This window comes from Aplysia californica, unplaced genomic scaffold (assembly GCF_000002075.1).
Source record: "Aplysia californica isolate F4 #8 unplaced genomic scaffold, AplCal3.0 scaffold00256, whole genome shotgun sequence".
In the NCBI taxonomy this organism is placed as follows: Eukaryota; Metazoa; Mollusca; class Gastropoda; order Aplysiida; family Aplysiidae; genus Aplysia; species Aplysia californica.
Window position 1 is genome coordinate 495,529 of NW_004797526.1, and position 22,002 is coordinate 517,530.

Below are 22,002 nucleotides of genomic sequence, written 5' to 3' on the forward strand. Positions count from 1 at the left end.
GCTTCATTTAGTACTACTTTTTTCTACTTTTTTCGGAACTATTCCCGATCCAAGTTTTTTAGTTATGACTAAACCTTTATTACCGCCATTTAGAAGTTGAAGTCAAGCTTTTGGGGTTATAATGAGACACAGTGCACTAGGTTTAGGTGACAGTAGAAAAAACTCCGGGAAAAGGTGGAAAAAACTCAGGGTTTCAGAGAGTAAAATTCCACGTAAATCAACTTAAATTGCGAAAATGCGTAAGGACTGACTGCCTTTACAGACATAACTTAGAATTTGCGACCTAATAGTATCCTATGCAGGTCCAATGCAGGCAAATTGATACTTTTCTTTCTTTCCTATTTTTTTTTCTTTGATGTGGACAAATGATATGATAGACGGATCAATGCACAAACTGTAGGTGTTTAAGTACGGTACTAACTGGACAGCATCGTGATCAGGTACATCAAATATGACAGCGATGAGCATTCAATCTCCATTTGCATTTGCAAAATATGAATGTAATGACTTTAAAAAACATTTTGAAACACGTACGGATTGGATCTTGCATGACAAAGTGTTCAATCAAAAGCAACTACTCACAGTAACAATGGTGCAAATTAATCAGTTTTCAGGTTAGCTTCAATAGACTTTAAGTTTGGAATGTTAATTTCACCTTGGCATTAAAGAAAAATATGACATCATTATGGGTACATTTATCTGAAGACAGAGTCAAAGAATGAGAGAAGGTACATAAACAAACTGTTACTGTCTTTAAAAAGAACACATATTTATACTCAGAATTATTTTGAGTTTTAAAAAGACAGGTACCTTGAACACAGTGATATGTGAGACAAATATGAGTGAGGTCAGGGTGCTTACCAAGTGTGATAGATGCTGCACAACACCCTTTGTGTAAGTTTCATTTTTCTTTCACTGATTCAAATGATATTCTGAAAGTGAAATGTCGACGAACTTCCCCCCAACATATACAGACTTATGAAGATATATAGCATGTAAACCCTTACAAAAAAACAAATGGTTAAATTTTGACTCCACAACAAAAATGGAAATCCCAGCAATTATTTTCTAATTGAACATAAAATATAAGAATGAAACTGAAGTATAATTATCTAGAAATATATGTATTCATAAAAAGTAAGGTGTAAACGATACCCCTTCTCAACTTTTAAAATGCATGTACAATAAAGCATAGGCCAGATCAAAGTTGGAGAGTAGCCACAAGAACAGAGAAAAGAAAAAAAAGAAGGGCAACAATAAGTCTTTCAAAAATGAACAAATTCCCATAAGAAAATATGAACTTCCATTGCTTTTCTACCAAAGGGAGAAAAAAACATGCATCAAGTCTTGTACAACGAACATATGTTTTTGAATATTGCAAAAATTCAAAATAGCTATCCCCTTTATATACGAGGAAACCCTGTTCAGTGTCTGTGATTTCAGTAGAGATGAACACAGTTCAGTAAAACATAGCACAATCCAGAAGTTCGGCGTTAGTTGCGAGAACACTGTGCAAATTTCCAACACAAGCTACCATTAATACATGGAAACCTTCCTTTTCATCTGAAACTCTTTTAATTTCTTGACAGACTAAACCTAATTTCCAAATGATTGAAACTTCCAGATTCACTGGAGTCAACAACCCTGTACTAGACCCCTTCTGGTTCATGAAGGTTTTAAAAAAGTTGGACAAAGTATAAGTTCAACACTTTGGTTGTTTTAAGACCAGAATGAGCTTGACCAACCACAAATGAATATGTTGCTAAAGTGGGCCAGAAGCACAATTCCTTGGTCGAGTCTTGACGCAAAATGTAAACATGATATAGAAAAATCATATTTTCTTTCGAAACACTAGGGTGGGCACACTTAAAAGTCTTCACCGATTTTCCCTTCTTTTCAATTATCACTCCATTTTTCCCATACATACTCTCCTCCCACCCACCCTCCCTCTCTCTCCCACCCAACACAAAATGTGCACACCATATATACAAATGCCCCATTTTTTTTCATTTCTGTAAGTTTTGATATCTTTGTTCTAATGATCCAAGTAATGTCTCTCTGCTTTTCAAATGAGCTGTCAGTTCAGCCCTCCACTGCAAGCACTGTGCTACCAGGGAGAGTACAAAATGTTCCATGGGGGATGGGAGTAAGTAGGTACCAGAAACTAAATTTTCAAAGCAGCTGTATGCCAAATCTATCTATTCCATATGAAAGGGCTTATATCTCCTGAGAATTTCGATACCTTTCTATAACCTCTAAGCCAATTTTTAAGAAAATAGTAGCAGTTTTAAATATGATCAAATTTGCTAAAGTCGTTAACTGGCTGCAACCCCATGTTTAACAGATAATAAAAGAGTACCAAGTGAACCAATCATCTCCACATTAACAGAGTAAAATCACTATAACATAGACATGGAGCCTAATTTTTTCCAAGACTGTGGCATCATTACAAATCAATATTCGTTATTTCGACAAAAACACCGAGCATTGAGCCGGCCGACGCCGCACTAGCCCCCTCGATGAGCGAATCGGCTCTATACTGCAGTGTACCAAGTGCTCCCCGCGTGGGGGGTAACATGCTTTCCGAGTTTCGCGGAAGGATTGATGCAAAATAATTCCAAGCCGCTTACTTTATTCTGATAGAAAATGAACTGATATTTCTATTGGTACCTTTTTTGAGCCGGTATTTTACATATTTCGTGTAAAAAATGATATTTGAAAACTTTGTCGCGATTTTTAAAGGCTTTCTATTTAAACATCAAAGCTCAACAGTTCTCTGTCAATGAAAAGACGGTATTTAATCATCAATCCTTCTGTGAAGCATTTGAATGCACGTGGGTCAATTTTTTAACCAGCTGATAACGCATTCCGACCACGAGGGGCTTCGCTTTCCACAGCGATTCTCCAGCTCCTAATAATTGGACATATAAACAACTTACACCATTGTAACAAGGAAAAGCTGAACTTTTACAAGGTGTACAGTATTTGGTGTGTTATAGCGAAAGAGCAAAGAAACAGCAATCTGAATTACCCCGATTTCACCGAAACCACTCGCTCTGTAGGCCAAAGTGCCCACGAGGCTGTGTTTACGCTACCTTGAGTAAGCACAGCTCTCTGGACCATTAATAGAAGCACAGGTAATCACAGTTCCCATCTCTTCGATAAAAATAAAAGCCTAACACTGAAAAAGATACAAACGCTATGCCGTACAATGCCCTGAAAAGGCTACACATTTAAAGTCATTGCATACCATGTATCTTTACAACTTATACTGCCATGTCAGTATCTGAGTGTATGTGCATAACTGCTCACTGCTCAAACCTTTTTTTCTAACTTTATTTGTCTTCGTACAAGAAGAGGCAAGCATAATCTAATATCAATTTCTTGAAACCACTTCTGTTGGTTTTGCTTTTTACATTGGTTTTTTGTTGTTCCGAGAAATATTCTTTCAAACAAAACAGCTGAAGGCATACCCACAGTTTGAAAATCCGAGTAAGGAAGACGGACGATGTGAAATGATAATATGGTGTTTGAAAAGCTATCAAACATTTTAAAAATCAGACCTTGCTTTAAAACCATATCCACCTAGCCAGAACTTATACTCGAGTCCGTACATATGAAAATTGGGTTTACTACAGAACAATTCCTTCCAAGGAGCTTCCAAAAGTCATTCTCTCGCAAGGACATAGACCTCTAACTGAAACATAGGGTTCCCAAGTGACATTGTATTTGGCAAGCCTTAAAGCATTTTTGAGCATTTAATAAATAACAAATTTACATCAATGAGACCCAAAGCAAGGTGCTTACAGGACAGGTAAAAATTAAATGCATTTAGATACAAATCTACTAATTTTAAAGTGTTTCATCCCAAAATCAAGGTAAAAACTTATTTCATATATATCTTTTTTAACACAAAAAAGAAGACTACAGAAAGTAAAGGTTACAGAGAATTCATACTAAAGAAAAAAACAAGTCAACATTTGCGACCACCTAAAGTCTGAAAGAGGGAGAACAAAATCACATAATCAGGCCCTTCAATCCTTGTCCTCCACTCATTATCCACAACAAATTCATATCACATTAAATGCATTTGAGCACAAAAGACCATGAACTAATAAAAAAACTGGAGCTGTGTCCATTTTGTACCTCAGTGTAATCAACGTCAATCCCTGACAGGAAACCAAGATACTTTGCATTAGAACTCTCAACCATAGCTGTGTGTTAGGCTGTCGGACGATCTACATATGATAAAACCATATTATTGTACGTCAAGGGAGTTACGTGAGAGCTGATGATATATTTGTAAGAGACAACCTCCAACTTGGTTAACAAAATGACGCAGCAACATTCAAAATCAGAAACAAAGTTTAGAAAATGCATATATGCTTACAGTTTCTTCCAAACATTTGGTGCACATCAATATATAATGGTTCACAAAGCACACAATGTTAACAATCTGACACATTTTAAGTGTAGGATGAGTTACGATTTATCATACCTGCGTGCATATACAATATACATTGTGTAAAAAAGTTCTCTGTGTCTGGTTTTCATCCACAAGTTAGCCCCCAAAATGTGACTGCTATGAAGAAACGTTTTCACTGAGGGACAACTACCAACAAATGAATTGACTTTCCTTCTGTGATCCTAGCTTCCATGGAATTCATTTTAAAAGTATAAAAAAGAACAAAATGGGGGTCATCACTTCTATTCATTGACAGGAAAGGCTGTGGTCTGTGTCAAATATCACAAACAGACGTCATAAAATCGCTTTTTTACTTTTTTTCCAAGGCAAGCAACAGAAGTAGAAAAGACTTGAAAACAGGAGCAGCCCCATACGTTCACTGGTGACCCTGTGGCTCAACTTGCATCCTCCTGCGCCGGCAGAGACACAATCACCTGAACAACATGATTCTTAGGAATTTTAGCATCCTCAATGCGAAGTTTGTCATTGAGCAAGCGGCCTGCGTAGAACCACCGCTGTCTCTGAGGCTCAACGCCCACCTGCATCTCGGCAATGCGTTTCTTCAGTTTTAGCACAGAGTCTGTGGAGGAGACTTGCAGTTTGATATCGTGGCTAAGATTTGACAGACGAAAACGAATGGGCTGCTCCACCCCGGGCGACAGGTTGGTGTCTGTGTCTGGGGCAGTGTCACTTTCACTCGCTTCTTCGATGAGGTTCACAGGCGCACTCAGAACATACTCAGGCAACTTGTATCTGTTACCCAGCTCATCATAGCAATCTAACAGGGTACCTGAAGAATGAAAAAAAAAATGGAAGATATTTCTGTATTCTCTCAAGACAGGTAAAACCATCCAGCATGACCAGATTTTTTTTTAAAGAGTTTTACAGCACTTGCAATACAGTAAAGTCATCAAAAAAGAAGGATGAGAGATAAAGACGACAGATGTTTAATAGGAAAGAAGGAGCAAATCACACCAGAGCACCCTCCAACCACCCACAGACCAGATTTTGAAGATGCAAGTCACTCAATGCCTTCAATTAAAACAAAACACACACTGATCCCTACTAGATCTAACACCTAACTTTAAAACGGGACACTCTCAGCTCTAAATGATGGTTTTAAAAAGCATTTAAAAGAGACTTTAAGCTTTAAAACACAAATGACAGCATTGCAAAAACTTTTGTTTTACTTTTAGTAAGCATTTTTCAGCACTTACAACACAGTTAGGTCATTTAAGTGCCAAAGAATAGAGGTGTTACAAGAGAATAACAAAGCAACGCAATTAAGTGATACGAATGCTGAAGATTAGAAGTGCTGTAAGAGAGTAATAAACACAAAAAAGAAGGAGAGATAAGGATGATACATGTTCAATAGGAAAGAAGGAGCAAACCACATCGGAGCACCCGCTTACCATCCACCAAGTACTCTACTGAAGTGAATAGTTACAGAAAAGCCAAGCACTATGCAACCACCCATTGCAGTATTATCTATAAAACTAAAACAAAAGGGGGAGGGGGAATTTGAGACTGTTCAACACTGCACTGTCACAGCTGTCTGTAAACATTTCCAGGGGCAGACGGAACAACTCTTTATATGTCGCATTTCATGACTATGACATCTACCTTCATGTTTTTATTGTTGATGTTTTATCAACATGATTCAGATAATTTTGGAGACAGGCTGCTTTGACCCTGCCTATGATGGCCCATCCCGCCTGAGTGGGATACAACATCCCAGCAGATAGAGATACTCAATAAAGAACTTCCTCACCAGAGAATCCCAACTTCCATCTTCAAAAGCAAAGAAAATAACCTTTACACCACATGCCAGTACTATCAAACTGTCAAGCCTGGGGAGCATGAATTCATACCCCTAGACAACATGCTACACCCACATTGAGATGCAAAAACCTTTTACGGACTACATAATTTCTTTTTCCCTCTTTACATTAACTTATGTCCAGGAATCAAAGATACTATCGTTTGACAGTCACTAATCATCTAAGCCTGAAATGTGTCTAATGAGCTTTATCTAACCGTAAGCTCAATAGAATCACTGGTCTCCTTAAATTTTGTACAGCATTTCAACAAAAATTTGTCTTATAAAACGAAGAATTTAATTTCACAACTGAACAAAATGCTGAAAAAACAGCAGCAGTTCTTCGCCTTACCATGTGGTAGTGATATGCTTGCACCATCAACAATAGCTTGAGCCATAGTGTGATCTCCAGTTTCCAATGCATAAGCTGCAGCTTTGAGAGCATCCCAGATTTCTTTTCTGCCATCAAAAGCAGGAGCTGTGTCCCAAAACTCATCACGTTTACTTTTCAACTGCCCTTCAGTCAAAGGGACATCGTTCTTCCATCTAGGTTTTTCTGCTTTCAAAGGCTGATTGCGTCCCACAGAAACTGCAATAGGCAACAATGTGTACGTTTCAAAGGTTCATTCAATATGACACAAACAAAACAAAATCATGTCAAACAGCCGTAACTGGTCGTTTTTCAGTAGCAGATATAGGCCTACATCTCTGGTATCTCAGCTGAAAATGTTACACAAAATGATTGCAAAAGTAACATTCACATATATATGTACAGCAAAGACTATATCTAAGCAGAAAGAGGGATAGTCTTCCATTACCTGCATGTTTTATTCACATTTGATGAATATGGGTCATAAGGTAACGGTTAGGGTGAGGGTAAGATTCGGCTAGTGGGTAAAAATTTTACTTTCACTCCCGCACACAGATACACTGCTTTCGAAGGTCAAGTGGCTATATTTTTCGCTACAGATCACACATATTGTATAATAGTATAATTAATAGCCATTAAAACTGATGCAAATCAATTATTTCAAGAAATGTCAACACTTATTGCAAAACATCAAGGAGGAAAAACAAGGGGGCGGGGCATGCCCGCTGTTACCCCCAATTTTTTTCCCTCGGGGGCCCCTGAAACCCCCCCCCCCCCCCCCCCCCCCCCCCCAGGATTGGTCCAAAACATGGAAATTGCTAAACAATTTGACTTAGCATAAATATAATTCATTTTCATGCAGTGTGTCTTACACACGGATAGCTTCTCCAGGCTTGACCACAGCTGAGATCCTTCCAGATACAACATGGAGATCAGAGCCAAAAAGACAAAGCATAAAACAGCATAAATAAAGCCAGTAAAGAAGAAAATCATAGTCTGTGGACAGGAACTCAAAACTTGTGAATCAGTTCAAGGACCTTGGAGCAATGCTCAATGAAATAAAGAAGGCTCAAAGGCCGAAGTCTGAGCAAGAGCAGCATAGACAGCAGCAGCACGGGTAATTTAACGGAAACCATTGTGGGGAGACAAATGAACTAAACTGAAGCTACTGCACGCATTAGTCCTGTCAATCTCTTAATAAAAATAATATGCATCACGCACTAACAGTAGAACTACAGAGAAAAATTCAAGCAGTGGAAATGGGATGTTCTTAGAAGGGTACACTCAACTGTCAACATCTCTCTCATTACAAAGAACACATGACATACATCACAAATGAAGCTGCGGCACAGAATCATCCCCAAGCACATGAACATATTTTGAAGAGCTGCTAACCACTCTCAAGAAAAGAAAACTTTGATGATAAGGTCAAGTGACAAGAGCCAGTGGCCTATTCGAAGACCATACCCCGAGGTACAGTTCAAGGTGGAAGAAAAGGCAGGCAAAAAATAAATGGATTGACAAGATTGCCGAGTGGAGAGAGAAGAGCTTTGCCCCGACTCTTCAAGCACTTGCCCATGACCGTCACAGGTGGAGACAGCTGATGCAGCGTTCAGCAATGTAGCTTCCCCCACGACTCCAGGAAAGGTTTTTAGAGAATCATGATCGTAACATAGAGTAGTTGAAATAAAAACCATGAAACATATTTCAAATTCTTATTATTTGTGATTCAATAGAGGCTTTTATTCCAGTAAAATGGGTAAAAATGAACAAGAAAACTGCTATACGTGCAACACCAAAACAGACTCACAGACAAAGAAAAGCAATTATTGAACTTTAACCAGGCCTAAATTGGTAAAAGGAAAAGTATAGACCAACTTTGTAGGTAAAAGCTTCTCTTGTGGACAAAACCGGAACGAAATGGCTATTCGGACTCGAGTCCGAACAGCCGCTGGAGGCTATTCGGACTCAAATTCCTGTGTGCGTGGGCAATCACCAGTTGTACCATAAGCGAGGTCTATACTCGAGTCCGAATAGTCTCCCGTTGCTACTCCCGTTGCTATGAAATTCGGACTTAGGCTATTACCAAATTACACTGTGTTCCACGACTACAAAGGGATCAAAACATCAAATTCATAATCAGTCCTTACAAGACAGCCCCCCCCCCCCTCCCCTGTCTCTCTCTCTCTCTCTCTTTCTTTTCCTCTCTCTCTTTCTCTTACTTTTTCTCTCTTCATCTTACTTCCCCAGGCCCGCCCCACCATCACCGATTTTTAAAAATATTGTAGTCGAACCTGCCCTCACGGCCACCTCTATAAGACGGCCTCCTCTACAAACGGCCACTTTCCTTTTCCCCCCTTGCGTTTTTTTATATAATTTAACTGTGTAAAATGGGCACATGTCTAACACGGCCGCGGCCACCATTTTTTAGTACACAACCCCTATCACATCAAAAAATAACACCTGTCTTAGACGGCCACCTTAGTGACTCCGTTACGTTTTTTCATAAATCGTGCATTGGCCCCAGGCGTTGTGGGCGAGCTGTCATAATCCCATCACCCGTCGTTGTTGTTAGGTACTCCCTCCAACCGATCATGTTGCGTAGGCCCCTCCCACTGTTGACCAATAGATAGGTAACAAATTTTCATCAGCTGGCAAGGTAAGCGTGTGAACCCTCACCCATAAGCCCCGCCCAGAACTCAACACAAATCGTTGTTAGTGAGATGAGCGGTCGATGTTTACCCAATCTGTAACAAAGTAACAATGGACGTCAACATGAACTTGTGTCAGAAGCGTCGCTCATTCTCCGAGTTGTGGCAACTCATGTGTTTGTTTTACCATAGCACTCAGTCTTCCTCGTTTAACACATTTCGTTTTATTGTCACCCTTGCGCAAAATCCGCCGCAAAAGAAAAAAAAAACACCAGGCGAAAACAACAACAACAACAATACTGCTACATTCGCTTGGGACCTCAGAAAGGAATGGTTTGTTTTCTTCATCTTGATCAGTCCTGCCTAAGACTGCCATCTGTCTTATACTGCCACTTTTCTCCTTGACAATGGGTGGCCGTCTTACACAGGTTCGACTGTAGATCTATATTCCCTCCCATACCGTTGCCCATTGCCCGGCCCTACTATATATTATCCTTTGTGAAGAAAAGACCACAGTTCACACTGGGTCACCAAGGTCAGCGTCCATTTGTAGGGCAGATCATAGAAACTGAGGAAGGCCAAGGTCGATTTGTCTGCTTCACATCCGGTACACCTAGTGATTGTGCACCACAGAATTCTATACTTAGTGTAGAATTTTGAGTGTACAATTCTGTGTAGTGCACGCGCATTGGAGTCCGAATAGCCACAGAAGGAAACCAGAGTGCATGCTTCATCACTACATAAAAAAATACAAAGCAACAACTTATAGTTATGGGAAAAAATTGTTGGTCAGTCGGGAAGAGAACAAAAAAAACCCAAAAACTTCCAGGACCGGGATTCGTACCCACGCTCATAAAATGTATAATTATAATGGTTTCACTCCTAACGCAGACACGCTGTCCATTCAGCCATCAGCACTTCCAATAACAAAGCAGATCTAGATTTGCCATATTAACACACAGCGTTTTATTTAGCACTCGCGCTAATCGAAAAGCGGCGTTTTATTTAGCGCTGGCCCTAATCGCAATGCGACGTGACAAATCAAGGCACTTCCTTTGTTTTCAGATAGAAACATTTGATTAAACGTAGAAAGACGCAAACTATTTTTAGGTACGTCGCCCATCTTGTTTGACGTCACACCAGGATACCCCTCCGATCACGTGATTAAGTATTTTCGTACACTTCCATCTTTGGTGCCATGCGGTTGGCTATACTTAGTGACTTAGATGTAGTCACGTGATCAGAGGGGAATCCTGGTCTGACGGCAAACAAGATGGGTGCCGTGCCTAAAAATAGTTTGCGTCTTTCTACGTTTAATCGCATGTGATAGAAAGAACAATCTTTCAGACAACAGAAGTTGTTAATCTAAACGAAGGGTAGAAAATTGACAAGAAAAGGATAGGACGGCTAATTTCCATGGCTCGCAGCATGAGAATATGTCAATATCAACTTCAACCACACATTACCAACGATGTAAACAAACAAACCGTGTTGAAGCCATCCTGCGTCAAGATCAGAGGATTCTCCAGTCCCAGAGTCTCTTTGGGACCCAATACATCCACCCATCTTGAAGACAAAACACCTAAGAAACTGTAGAAAGTGGGGTTATACTCCTTCTGATTCATAAATCATGGTATTTGACCTTTCACCAAACTACACAGGAGAGACTTTCTGGTCCTATACTTTGATACACTCAAAACTGACAGTGCCAGGGACTGCAGTGTTCTCTCTGCTATAAACAGCTTTGTTCTTGTTCCTGTTTGTTGACTGTGACGTCACGATTCTTTGTGCACTATCTTTTCAGCTGACACGCAGCTTTTCTCCATGCCTGAGAAAGAAGCAAATTCGATTATTTTGCACAAAGAGTTTATTTCAGAATGTATAACTTTTCTATGCTAAGCCAGTGTTTATAAAATAGCAACAGAATGCATTCATTTTGAGTTGTCAATAATCGGCCGAGGAGAAACCGCATGTTGCTATGACGTAATAAGGACTGTTTTATTATTCCTAGTTTTTGTTATTACGGTGTAACCTAAATCTGGATCCCTTAACTTAAAAATGGGGACAACATTAACCGGTGTTGCATTTCAATGCGAGTTGACAAGAAACCATCCCAAGCCTCTTCTCTTCAACGATTATGTTAGTAGCATCTGCTCATAATTAAAGTTTTGGTATTGCACGTTGAGCAAATTTTGATACTTGAGGTTGTGGAATGTATCATAATACATCGTCATGTTATATAACGTTAGCAGAGTTCCTTTGTCAGCATAATAATCATTATTTTGTTGCACCATTTGTCTATTGTTGTCAGGTTGCAAGCTCACAAAAAATGAACGAATGTGTTACTTTCGTCCTTCTTTAAGTTGGGGGGTGCTTTTAGAGTGGCAATTGGTAGTGAGAATGGCATGTACATGACTGTCAGTTAAAATATCCCCACCCAGTATTACGGAGGAGTTTTTTTTATGGAAAAAGCTTTTGGTATCATGTTCTTCCATATTCATTCATTCTTGAAAGCAAAAGATTGAATTTAATGCTCTTGGATTTCCAAACCTTAACAGTGATTTATGCCGACACAATATTGTCATAATGAATTGTTTGAAACTGGGGGGGGAGAAAATGATGCCATGGTCGGACCTGACATAGTGACAAGCTACTCCGATATAATCGTTTTGGGTTGTAGTCTTTGTAGTTTTTGTTTGCTTGTTTTCGTATGCATATACGTTTGTTTCCTTTTGGGGGTATTTTTTTCTTGGGGAGGAATTTAAATAGAACTGTTAAACAATAGGAGGTTTTAAAATCTAGAGTAGGAGCCTACATGTATATGTTCTCTCTTAGTCGCTATGTGAAAGCATTATCACTGGTGGCAGAGTCAACTGGAGAGGTGCAAAATTGAAATTCGAAACCATCTGTTGAGTTTACAATGTTAGTTCTAAACTCCTTGCAAAGAAGTGATCGCGTCAGCCTTTGTTTGCTTGACGCATGTCTCCAGGTTTATCACTCTGGTAAATCCTGGCTAGGCCTACACCGGAATATAATTGCCGCGTTGGTACAAAGATAGTACAAGCAATGATAGTACATAACAAGATGGGCCACTCAGCCAAAAAAGTGTCCGCAGGAAGTATGCTCTTTGCTTCAGATGGCGCTGCAGTCTGTTTTGAAGCTCTCTTTCGTTTTTCCAGAAAAAGAATAGGAATAGCACCTCCTTGCGTGCGCAGATCGACTGCTGTTCATCAGCAGTTCGGGTACGTTCAGTGCGGAGTTTTAGTTTTTAAAATTTTAATGACCTCTCGCCTTTCACTCTAAAGTCAAATTAAACAAAGAAAACCATCACCCTTTCCTCCGGAAGAGGTTTTTTGTCAGCGTAACCATTTTAAAAAAGCGTTCTTCCGAAATTTATCCCAAAACTTGCTAGTTTCACTTTGATTTTTTAAAACTCAAGTAGGGTAACTCTGTTCGCAAAGAGTGCGCTTTTGTGAAGAGGGCGCCACCAAATTTTGAGGACACTTTTTTAATTGGCTCAAAGAGAGAAGTGGCCCATCTTGTTATGTACTATCATTGGTACAAGACGTTGGTACCAAAGATAGTGACGATACCAAAGATCAAGTACAATCTTTGACGATACCTGTCCATCAGCTATTTTCAGGGGATAAATATAATAATAGGAAGTAATGTTTGGTACCGGCCAAGACACAGTAAGACTTACTGAGTCTTGGGTACCGGTACTGTTACAATGGAGTCCGCTTATTAAACCGGCCACGGTTATAACATCGGCCTAGGTTTTCTTGGATCCAAGAATGCCTAAATGTAGGCCTATTACAATTAAGTCCGCATAAACCGAAATCCGCCGAACTGCCGGATTTTCCGCGGTTTTTGCAGGATTTTCAAATGGATTATTTTAATAAAACGGGGATTTTTTTCTCTTTCTAGAATTTAAGAATACTGGTATAGCCACTTTGGGGAGTGGTTGTTTGCAAAGACAAACGCGGTTTTCCTATTATGTCGATGATATTGATACCTAAGAAAAAACAGCTTGTAGTTTGTAAAAATGGAAGTAAATTATAACTGCGTATTCAAGCCCAGCCTACTGATCGAAAAACTGCACATTGCATTGCACGTAAAATCCCCGATCACAGTCAAAACATTATGTTTTAATACTGATTTATGGGTGTCTTATAAGGATTAATTAAGTACATATAAGGGCATCTGTGTTGTGATCAACTTTTGTAAAATAATAATAATTGTTATTATTATAATAATTATAATAATAATAACAAATTGCACCTACAGTGGCCTATATATTGTAATCTGAGTTACCTCGAGTAAAATAAACGGTTACGAGTTGCTTTCTGCAGACTATACAGTGCATTTTCCGCTGAGACTAAAGATCCTATTCTACAACTACAAGATAAATTTACCTCTAAAAAGGCGATCTAGATAGAAGCTCTGGAAAGTGGCACAACCTCAGATTTTATAGGGGTGAGGGTTAATTTTTTGTTTGTTTATTTGTTTGGGGGTTGTTGTTTTTTTGCATGCGACTTTTTTTTATTTAGATTTAAGAGACCTTGCAGTAAAGGATCTTTCTTTGCTGAAGGATCAAAGATTCTCTACTAGAGAACTTTTACGTCATTTGATATGACCTTCGTATTCTTGGTTGTCCTTCTAATATAAGCCAGGAGAATCTGTGGTTATGAAACACAGTCGATACTGGTATCTTGAAAGAGAAGTTGGTATCGACAACAAGTGTCAGTCGGGAATTCCCGCATTCATAAGTTGTAGGAGACAAAAACCAAGGGTCCTTAGCAGAGGGATAGTTTAGTTTGAGTTTGAGAATTGTAACAACGGTGCTTGTACTTCGTAGAGAAGGAAATCTTGATGATTGCGTTCGCGAGTTACACCAATTTTTTTAGAAACAAGTAAGTATTTAAAGGTAGCCCCAAATTAAAACTGTAATGCACTGCCATAGCGTGTAGAGATCCACACTGAAACAAAAGTGGTTGCCTCACTCTCAGAAACAGACGTCGCAGAGCGACGGGCGATGCTTTTGCTTTTCGGCTTTTACCCCAACTAACTTTACTAACCAGTTGCCTAAAATAGATCCTGCTTATAGAAAGAGAAGTAATGATGATGTCAGCCTTCAGGTTGAGGAGTATGACCACTTTATCGCCAATTGCCTGTTTAGATTCGAGAGCGATCACTGTGTAGACCTATTGAAATATAATTTTATGAATTGTGACTTTTCTGGTGTTTGTAATTTTAATATGATTAGGATTAGGAGGGCCTGTTTCAAAATCATCTTATAAAGAAAAAATGTTTTAAAAAATAAAGCTCATCCACAAGCCGCGAGTGGTTTTTTTTGGGTAAGTTTATATAGATCTAGATCTAGATCTAGATCTAGATCTAGTAGGATTTTAATTTTAAAGTATTCCCTATTCAAACGCAAGTGCCTCTCTCTCTCTCTCTCTCTCTCTCTCTCTCTCTCTCTCTCTCTCTCTCTCTCTCTCTCTCTCTCTCTCTGAGCCTCCCTCTCCCTCCTCCCTCCCTCTCTCTCTCTCTCTCTCTCTCTCTGTCTCTCTCTCTCTCTCTGAGTCTCCCTCTCCCCCCCTCCCTCCCTCTCTCTGCTCTCTCTCTCTCTGCTCTCTCTCTCTCTCTGTCTCTCTCTCTCTCTCTCTCTTTCTCTCTCTCTCTCGTCCAGTGTACTTGAAGGCTCTGGACTGATTCTAAATTTAGTTAAGTTACACCTCTAGATTTGTTGCTACTCAGGTGAACAGGAAGTTTGAGCCTTTTGACAGGTTTATTTAATGATCTTTTGTGGTTCAGTCTTTAATTCTCACCTCCTCCCTCAACGGTTCAACCTGAGCCCCATGTCCTTTCATTACTTGGAACTTCTTATTATCTTCTGTGAGGTTTGTCGTGACAGCTGGTTTCATAGCTTACTAGCTCAAAGGATATATGTGTCACAACGCAGTGGAATCAGGCACTCGTCTATTTTTGCATGTGGAGTTAAAGGCTATTGGTTGGTTCATTCAGCTTGTTCGTTTGTCTTGCTTTTGATTCCCAAAGTACCCATAAAATCTCTAGATATTTGTGATTGAAGGAGGTCAGGGTCGTCTTGTTTCAAAGGTAAAGTAAACGGGAAAATGGCTGACTTCCATAGATTGAGAGTCCTTGAAAACTGAAAATTTTACAATTTTTGTGCCTTCAATCAACGCTTTTCAGTAAAAGTCGCACAATTTTAAATGGAATAAAAGGTGTGGAGCCCAAAAAAAATTCAATAAAAATAGACACACGGGCGGAAAAATTCTGGTTTCTTCAATTTCATTATTTTGACGAACGCTTGATTTCACCACGCTGCCTCACATATATATATATGTGTCAGCTTTGAATCAAAACTTCCCTGAATGATTTTGTTTCAGGTTTTGACCACACCGGTGCTGACTGGAGAAAAGTCCTTCATGGTCTAAATTCTAAAGCATTGTCAGTATGGAGCCATCAGTTCAACGCAGTCTGTCACAGCGGAGAGACTCTGGGGTCTCCCTGAACAAACTTGTTATTCCACCTTTGGATACATCCCAGGAAGTTATTGTTGTTCCTTCTGGAATTCCGAGGGATAAGCATGAAGAAGTTGTGGAAGAAGGTAGAGAGCTGTTCACAAACTTTGTATCGAGTGAAATTCAGAGGGTTCCTAATTTCTCCTACGAAGATATTCCGTTGCGGTGAGTAATACTTTGTCCTGCTCGTATTGGTATTTTTTTGGGTGTTTTTTTTTTGTTTCCTTAATGTGTGTGTGTGTTTTGCTTTAAAAACAGATCAGCCTTGGTCAGGCATGTTTACCATCATAGTCTAAATTGATATCCTGTTAACTATAATAATACACTACTGTACTAACTTTATACAGACTGAATGCAATGTAATGCTCCTTCAGACAGGTATTTTTTATCAATTTATATGTTATAAATTATGATCCGTCATTGACTTTAAAGCATCAACTGACCATTGAAAACATACTGTATTTTTAAATCAACTTGGTGTAAAACTCTACTATAAGTTTGTAATGTAAACAGACATCAAGTAGTAGATTGTTGACAAGCACACTCTATGCAGACTCTGAAAGTAAACCATTGACCGTACTTTATCAACCAACGTTAGACTGCAAAAAGGTTTTATTTTATTGTCCCAGTTGAAAGAATGTGTAGTTTAGACATAATCATTGATTTTTTATTTCATTTTCTAAGGACTCCACCAGGATACAAAGATCCTTTGTGGGCTAAAACAGGCAGAGACTTGCGACTTATGGCAGATGACTTTTCAAAAACTCGTGGGAGAGCGCAAGTGCAGAGAAGAGCTGAGCAGGTATATTTTTATGTCCTATTTATGTTAACCACTCATCAAAAATGTATTTTGGTAGGGTGACCAGTTCCTTTCCACGCCGCTTTTACTTCCCCAACTCGAAGTCGGAGATGAGTGCACTAATCACTCCGCCACCGCACCCTCTACTCTGAGCAGTTGATATCTAAATTATGATTTAGTGCATTATACAAAAAGTGCAGAGATGACTAAATGTCCAAGGGAATGTAGTCACCTCTGGTGGCATTTGACATAAAACACAGGGCTCTATCATAAATTTAAATATCACTAGGTTTTGGAAAAGGAAGATATTTGCATTCCAGTAGTTTACTCTTTTGAATTTCTGTCGTAAAGCATATATCGATTTTTGGCCCAGAGGAGATGTTTGTCAGCTATATGAATTTCATTTTTCGCAAGACTGATTCTACGCTAAGCTCTAAGATAGACCACAGAGTGTTCAAGCCTTAATTACTCGCCCAAAAGTGATCATCAGAAAGAGGAACAAAACTTAAATTCAACCTTCAGGCAGCAACAGAAATTACTTTTCTTGCGAGCCTAATTTTGTGTGTATTCTGGGTCAAGAATTTGAATTTTGCGGAGACAAACCAATACTCAGCATTCTCTTTCATTTCTAAGAAATGTGAGTTATACTTTCTCATTTTGATATAGATGTACAATGTCATCATCAGTAACTTCTGTCCAGCTCGAACATTCTCATGAAACCGCTACCTACAACTTGAAACCTTTAAGGTTCACTTTAAAATATAATTGTTCAGAGGTAAAATTAATGAGAAATCGCCAACAGAATGTGATAACTTCAATAGCTTGAGAGTTCTTGAAAACTGAAAATTGACACATTTTGTACCTTCAGTCAACATTTTTCATTAAAATCCACAAAGAAATGTGTTTTTATATATGTGAAAAGTGCTGACAAAATGAGTTATTTCTGGAAATCCCCAAATGAAGATATTGGCCAAAAATCGATACTAGGGTCAAATTGTTTATTTTCTATTGATGCCACATTCTTTAAGTATAACTTGCTTTTTATTACTTCATACTTCTAAACTGTAAAAACTTCACCTATAGGCATGATGTATCTATTTAAATAAGGCTTGAATCCGAGAAGCAACTCAATTTGTCAGCACCCTTCACACATATATATAGAGAGAGAGACATAAAAGATGTTGAGCCAAAAAACAAAAATTCTATAAAAATTACTCAGCTGACGGAAAATTGAGTTTCTTCAATTTCATTATTTTGACGAGCGCTTGATTTCACCACGATGCCTCACACATATGTTATTTCTTGTCTTGTTGGCATAACTGTGAGTACCCATTTGATTTCTGATTTTAAATTATCACAACTTTCTTTTTTCTTTTCAGGTGGGAACAGATGTCACCTTTGAACAGTTCCATGACTTGTTGTCTCAGATCTTCTGTGAAGGGGGAATAACCAGAGAAAGGATTGTTGTGCTTTTTTTTTTCTGCTCGGATGTGGCTATACAAGCTCTCCGTGCTGGCAAAAACTTGTTCATGACTTTTCTCAACTGGTCCCTCACTTTTATTTCTGAGAAGATCTGCACCTGGGTGTACCAGCATGGTGGATGGGTAAGTCTCTTTCTCATTATTTATATTTGTTTCTTTGCATTTTAAAGTTAAAGGTTTGATCGGAGTAAAAATTGAAACTAACAAAACAAATACAGTGGAACCTACTCTAACAGCTAACAGTGTAAGACAAACCACTTGCTCTAATGGCCACTTGCCATGTACTACCTTTGGTACTTTTTACATTATAATGAGACTGTGTAAGACAGTCACCACTTAACTCCTCAGCAATAGATGGCAGTATTAAACACTTTCGACTGTATACTGAATAAAGGTACTTTCTCCCCATCAGTCTCTTTATAATGTCAGATTTAGGACGAATTTGGTAAAACAATCCAGATTGCTTTTAAAAATAGTAGCCAGCTGTATTTGAAATAATTCAATGCGACTATTTAGACAATATGAACTACAGACCAATCTTGTTTTTTCTTCTTTTTGTACAGATTGGTCTTTACCTGTTGTCTACAGTTTAAAATGTATTAGAGAATCTGAAGTTTAAAAAATGAACATTTAGACTAAAGGAAAACAAAAGCAAAAGACTATTGAGATGATGATCTTTTCTGGCTCGTCACTCATCGTAAGTCTGTGTATTATGGATTTTTGAAATATCGTTTGAATGCAGGAAGGCTCATTAGGAGACTGCATATTTGTGTAACTTTCAATATCCTATGCTGCTTGTGTGCATCGCTGGGTTTTTTTCTTTTGTTTGGCCTGATAGCCTCTTTTCAGCCTAATTCGTGGTTTCTTTTCAAGTAACTTTTTTAAACTTATTGTTATTAATCTAATCAATGCTGTTTTTTGTTGTTTTTTTCTTTTTACAGGGTCAAGTTGTGGCAAAGCCATTTAATTCCGTCAACAAATTCTTCCTGTGGGCAGCAGTGGTTGGCTGTTTATTCCTTCTATTCCGTTACTACAGGAAGAAACTTCTTTGACTTTGAAGAGAGGCAGCAATGGTCATGGTCTAGGAGGAGGATTGAGATAACCCTCGGAAAACAGAACTGGCTATGTCGTGTCATAATATAGAGTTTCCTGGGGAAATCAGGGGTGAAAATGAAACAATATTTTTGTACAAAAATATAGCTTTAGAATATGGATTAGTAATACATTGCCAGAAATATCATAACAGGAAGGAATCGAAAGGTACATGATTTGATAGTGGAAAAAGAATTACAAATTAGTATCATCAATATTTTTAGTAGTAGTGGTACTGATTTTGTTTTTTGAGAGGCTATATGCTCATTTCCGGGAAAATGTCACGCTTGCCTTGAAGGATATTCACCCTTACAGTTAGCTTTTGGTTATCAAAAGTGATCAAGGGTTAAAGTTTATGAAAGTTGATAACTGAATGCCTTTAATGAAATATTGAAGACCTTTACTGCTGTCTCATTTGATCATGTTGAAAATACATGTACTATTATAACCAATGCATTCTGACGAAAAAGTATTTGATCTCATTAGCAAAATGGCAGAAATCATTGATTGATTTAACATACAATATCAACTAATTAAAACAGATCACTATTTTTCTTCTTAAAAAAAAAACCCCCAACTTTTTAAGGCGGCCAGGACTTATAGATTTACTTGCTGGCAGAAGAAAGTTTTCAAAATGATATCAATTTTGCAGTGGGCTATACAGCATTAGTGTAATTGTTTGTTATTTTATTCAATTCTAGAATATTAATACTAATAGATACATTGTTAAAAACTAGTACTGGGTAATGTGTGAACCTGGTTGATGTATTCAATCGATCAAAGCACACTACGTTGTTTGGACCGGAGGAAGTTAAAACTTTGTTCTTTGAAGAGGGTTTTATTTGGAGCCAATATGATACGAGTCGAGATTATTTACCACAGGAGTGACTTTCTGTTTTTGTTTTAGTAAGAGTTTTACGGCACTTGCAACACAATAGGCCGTATAAGTGCCGAAGATTAGAGGTGTTACAAGAGAGTAACAAACACAAAAAAGAAGGAGGGGAGATAGGATGATAGATGTTGGGTAGGAAAGAAGGAGCTAACTGCACCAGAGCACCCACCAACCTCCCATTTTGTTTCTGTTTGTGAATTGAGATTATTTAGTGGCATGAGATAACATAGTTAACAATAATGGTTTTTATTTTTCCGAGGCCAGATTGTAAACAGCGAAAAATATTATAGTACAACAGGTTTTTGGGGATTTTTTGCTTTGCGGAAAACATATTTTCAGGTGTCAGTCTTACATTGATGTCCTCTCAGATATGAAAAGACAAGAAGCACATGTTTCATGTATATGGGCGTTCCCAGTCTTTTCAAAAGACATATCTTAGTTTCATACAGTGGGCCCCACTTTTTACAGTTTTAACAGGATTTCAGCTGTAGTGGGCTTATATTAAATATCCTCGAGTCCTGTCTCTTATAGTGTACTGTAAAAAAGTTCTTTTATAACAGGCATTCGGGCTGACATGTTAGACTATAACAGTGGTCCAACCATCGACACAATCCTAAAACAAACGGACAAGAAAGCTGAAAAACGAAATAAATGAAGCAAATCAACATTAATGGCACATCGCATGGCACCTTCATGACTCACAGTAGGCCAGAATTGACTGTGTACACATTTTATGATCATGATGTGTCATACCTTGTGTGCAGGGAAGGGAGGAGATGGGGGGGGGGGAGCTGAACGCACTTTGTTGATGGAAGTCATGTCAATGAGATAGCATGATCTTGGTCTGGCACATCGTCACATTGTTTCCCCTCTATGGGTGGCGAGACTTGTAATAGGAATTACTGACTGAATGAAAAGTAGGCACTGCATGCAGATCTATGTGTGCTCCTTTTCCCAAATGTGGTAAAATTTCGATTACTAGTCAATGTAAAGCACACAGGGTATGCTGTAGACTGTTGAGCATGAATTGTTCCTGTTTGCAAGTATAATAATAATAATTATTATTATTATTATTATCACTCGTGCTTCTCAAATTATTCTTGTCAACCTCAATGAGACTAAAATGCTTAGAAAAAAAGAAGATATAGATGAGGAGGACAAAATTTCAGTGGGAAAAAAAAAACGGAGCAATGACTGATAAATTGTTTGTGGGTTATCTATGTAGTAAAAGGGATCCCATTCGTTAATCATTAGTTGTAGTGTGTGTAAACTTGATCCCCATCTGTAACAGGTTGGGCTATAACAGGGACATCACGTCGGTCGCGGAAGTCTTGTAACAACCAGGGCCCACTGTAATATAGATCTATGGGAATAGATTGTTATTGTTCACTATGTCTTTTTAATGGAAGGCAGAGCTCATGAGTTGACAAATTGTAGGTCTATATATATAGAGAGCCAACATCATCTGTATACCTGAAAAAAATTCCCCATTTATCTAGAATTTTATAAGTCGAGATTTGGGGGATTGAAGGACGTAGGGGGTCACCTGGTTTCAGAGAAATTAGCCATCTAAATTTGTTGACTTTCATAGCTACCATGTCCTTGGAAACAGTATATATTTACATTTTAGTGCCTCAAATCAAAGTTTTTCAGTAAATTCCACGTATAAATATGTTTTTGAATGGTCATATTAAGTGTTGAGCTAAGAAAAAAAAATTCGATAAAAATTGTTAAACCAGCAGAAAAAATGACGGTTTCTTCGATTTCATTATTTTGACGATCACCTGATTTCACCACAATGCCTCACATTTCATGTCCCTTAACATTAGACAATCGTTGCTAAATAACAGAAGGCAGCATTGAAACTCCATTTTTCCACCAACTT

At 38.4% G+C, this 22,002-nt stretch overlaps 2 protein-coding genes across 2 annotated transcripts; one reads left to right on the top strand and one right to left on the bottom strand.

The window, feature by feature from the left end:
- Positions 1–341: 341 nt before the first annotated feature.
- On the bottom strand, positions 342–11,253 carry LOC101847499 (ubiquitin domain-containing protein 2). Its single transcript, XM_005100685.3, has 3 exons — positions 10,793–11,253; positions 6,637–6,873; positions 342–5,255 (listed from the first exon to the last, which is right to left on the bottom strand). The coding sequence occupies exons 1-3, from the start codon at positions 10,869–10,871 to the stop codon at positions 4,861–4,863; spliced, it is 711 nt and encodes a 236-aa protein (XP_005100742.1). The 5' UTR covers positions 10,872–11,253; the 3' UTR covers positions 342–4,860.
- Positions 11,254–13,990: 2,737 nt separating this feature from the next.
- Positions 13,991–20,773, top strand: LOC101847732 (apoptosis regulator BAX). The gene is made up of 5 exons (XM_005100686.3): positions 13,991–14,218; positions 15,719–16,018; positions 16,538–16,655; positions 18,032–18,256; positions 19,075–20,773. The coding sequence occupies exons 2-5, from the start codon at positions 15,786–15,788 to the stop codon at positions 19,183–19,185; spliced, it is 687 nt and encodes a 228-aa protein (XP_005100743.1). The 5' UTR covers positions 13,991–14,218; positions 15,719–15,785; the 3' UTR covers positions 19,186–20,773.
- The last annotated feature ends 1,229 nt before the right edge of the window (positions 20,774–22,002 follow it).